General features: G+C 41.6%; 1 protein-coding gene across 1 annotated transcript; it reads left to right on the top strand.

The window, feature by feature from the left end:
• Nucleotides 1–439: 439 nt before the first annotated feature.
• SARC_10932 (hypothetical protein) lies at nt 440–3245 on the top strand (the record flags this gene model as incomplete). Its single annotated transcript, XM_014295001.1, has 4 exons — nt 440–463; nt 850–976; nt 1762–2108; nt 2928–3245. The coding sequence occupies 4 exons, from the start codon at nt 440–442 to the stop codon at nt 3243–3245; spliced, it is 816 nt and encodes a 271-aa protein (XP_014150476.1).
• Nucleotides 3246–3397: the final 152 nt, after the last annotated feature.

Raw genomic sequence — 3397 nt, 5'->3', positions numbered from 1 at the left:
CATACACATATATATATACACACACACACACATATATATATATAAATCTGTATATATATATATATATGTACATATCCAATCATTCACACTTACGAGCACACATACACGTACATGCATACATGCATACATAGATACCTACATACATGCACACATACATACATATATACACACACAAATACATACATACATACATATATACAGACATGCATACTTTTGACATACCTACATACATATATACACACACGCACGCATGTCTGTTATCTGGCATACATACATACATAATTCCATAATATAAGCCTGCATTCATACATACATTCATACATACACAAACATATATATATATATATATGTATATATTTATATATATAAATATATATATATATAGTCGTGTGGAAAAATCAAATCATGTCTGAACAAATGTTTGTTGACAGTTTAAACTATGACACGAAGTTACTATGTGCATGTGTGTGTGCTGTTAGTTCATGCACTTTGCTGGGCTGTTTCCTCGTCTTCTTTAATTTATGGACGAATGTACGGCTAGATGCTTACATAATCTTATTCAACTCCGATTCGAACTGATTTGTTGATGGGTGTGTGTTCAACGTGAATATGTCTTGCTGTGCTAATGACTTGTATTCTTTTTCTGTATGAGCCTATTTGCGTACTTGGTTGTCTACTCCTTTGTTTTTGGGTGTACTATCTGCATGTGACATATCGAGTTCCTATGCTCAAGTATATATAACATTGCTTTAGATAAATCGCAGATCTATACTTACAATTTCATCTGGCATAGACTGCTGTGAGTTGAACAGGGGTTTTTGAAGTACACTTTGATAGTCACTCTCTCAGAGCGCTCTCGCATCGCTCCAACACTTCTTGACTATATCAACACCCTCAACAGAGGAGAGCAGCGGAGAGGAAGATTCGTGGGTGTCGTGGTTTTGCAGTCTAGCAGGAAACGAGTTCTTCTGTCACGGTATGCCATGTGTAAGGGGGTACATTAATTTGGTTGGACTTTCCGGTGTATTCCGTAGATTAGTCGATTTTAATTGGTGCTTTGCTGCGTAGCTACACGCTAGTCTATACAGGTGCCTGTGACATAGATTCGGATGCGTATGCGTTTGATTATTTTTTCTTCGAATTAAGTCTCGACAAGATGCCTCTCAGCCCGGATAAAATGTGTTCAAGTGAAGGTTTAGCAAGCCGATAGAACATACTTACGAACGTTTATTTGGATCTAGTTTACAAGGGTGTGGATTTTATACACCACTTGTTACTGCTTTTGACTGATGATTTTTAGTGAAAGGTACTCGCTCTGAGCTGAGCGAGCATCTGTCGACATTTATGTCGTCCTGGCGCATGGCTTTAAATATTTCATAGCCTATTTTTGGAAATACACAGACTCAAATCTATCTGCCTGTGTGTGCACACTAAGGTATGTACGTACACACACTGGAGCCCGTGCAGACACCTATCTACTCACGTAAGCATGTTTAGGTTTATGATTAGCAATGCACGTGCGTCTACTATTTAGCTAATTCTGAGTCGATCCAACCTCGACGCAGCTAATTGCCTAGCTACTGTGCACTGGGAATAGGCCAATACATATAAGTATATTTTCGAAGCACTATCGTCCATGCTTATGGACATCACCTACTATCGTTACCCGCACTACGAAACGAAGAACTTTCACAGACGCTTGTTTACACTCACAATTGCTAGCAGCGAATAACTCGGCGTTGTCTCATTGCCTGTTTACAGTTGACGAAGACTGGATGCTCGATCGATTCAATCTCACGGGGATTAACGAGCATGTCTACAGCTACCGCAAAGCACTGGACATGATCCTAGACCTCGAAATGGAAGGGGAGGCATCCGAAGAAGAGATTGAGCGCATTGAGCAGAGCGCAGAGGTGCTGTACGGACTCATACACGCGCGTTATATAGTTACGTCCGCTGGGTGTGCGCAGATGGCGGCCAAGTTTTATAATAAGGATTTCGGGGAGTGCCCCAGAGTATTATGTGCCGGGCAGGCGGTGTTGCCGGTGGGCTTGTCCAATACTCCGTGGGACAACACCGTGAAACTGTTCTGCCCGAACTGTCAAGATGTAAGTGTCCTCGAGGGTATCCATTTCACATGTGCATGTTTCTTTGTGTGTGTGTATCGTATAGTTATTGTGTGCTGCGATGTGTGTCAGCTCACACATCCATGGATTTGCTACTCTTGCACGTATATATGTGCGCTTTTTCCATCTGGACATAGATGCGGGTTGATACATGACTACTACTACCAATATGCAGCAGGCAAGACCAGCACATGTTTGGCGCATGTTTTAGGTCAAATTCCGTGATATACGCAGCGTTGTTGACAAATGCATCTGAAACTGAGCATGTCTCTGATTTGTGTTAGCGTTTGCATAATGTACAAGCCTCCGAGCATATACACACGTTATGGTGTGCGTTTCATGCTACATAAACGTCGAGTAGTTGTTCGAGACCTTTCGGTCAGGGGATGTTTATTGGAATCATTCGATCGCTGTTGTTTTTGTAAACTTCGGCCAGTACACCGATTCGTAAGTCGCGAGCTTTGTAGAACGCCACGAAGTATTTGTGAGTGGAAAAGTGGAAAACAATTTACACCGGACCTTTCCATATGTATTAAATCGCAATTTTTGCTCGGTGTACAGATATATAATACGAAGTCGAGTCGACATCGACACATAGATGGAGCCTTCTTCGGAAGTGGAAAACAATTTACACCGGACCTTTTCATATGTATTAAATCGCAATTTTTGCTCGGTGTACAGATATATAATACGAAGTCGAGTCGACATCGACACATAGATGGAGCCTTCTTCGGAAGTGGAAAACAATTTACACCGGACCTTTCCATATGTATTAAATCGCAATTTTTGCTCGGTGTACAGATATATAATACGAAGTCGAGTCGACATCGACACATAGATGGAGCCTTCTTCGGTTGCACCTTTGCACACCTGATGTTAGTTGTGCAACTGCAGTGGGAGCCATCCATTGAACCACGCATCTACGTGCCGAAGATATACGGATTCAAGATCCACCCGTCTGCCGTAAAATATTCCCAAAGAAAGGCACAACTATCACGAAGAAAAAAGCAAAACGATAATACAGAGCGAGATAGAGTGCGACAAGAGAAGATGATAAAGGATTTACGCACGCCCGCAGAACACGCGGCAGCTGACGCTCAGAAATATCAGGCTCAGTAGTGCTGAGATGGGGTGTAGTATGGTATAAGTATACGGAAACCCCCTATCTTTAAACAAAAGTTGTACATAAATATGAATCTTGGAAATGTTGCGCAGGGTATTGGGGACCGTCTGAAAATTAGGACTTATAGATTGTATTGTAACAATAGGAA

The sequence above is a fragment of the Sphaeroforma arctica genome (assembly GCF_001186125.1).
Source record: "Sphaeroforma arctica JP610 unplaced genomic scaffold supercont1.1448, whole genome shotgun sequence".
Lineage (NCBI taxonomy): Eukaryota > Ichthyosporea > Ichthyophonida > Sphaeroforma > Sphaeroforma arctica.
This window is presented reverse-complemented; position numbering and strand designations above follow the sequence as displayed.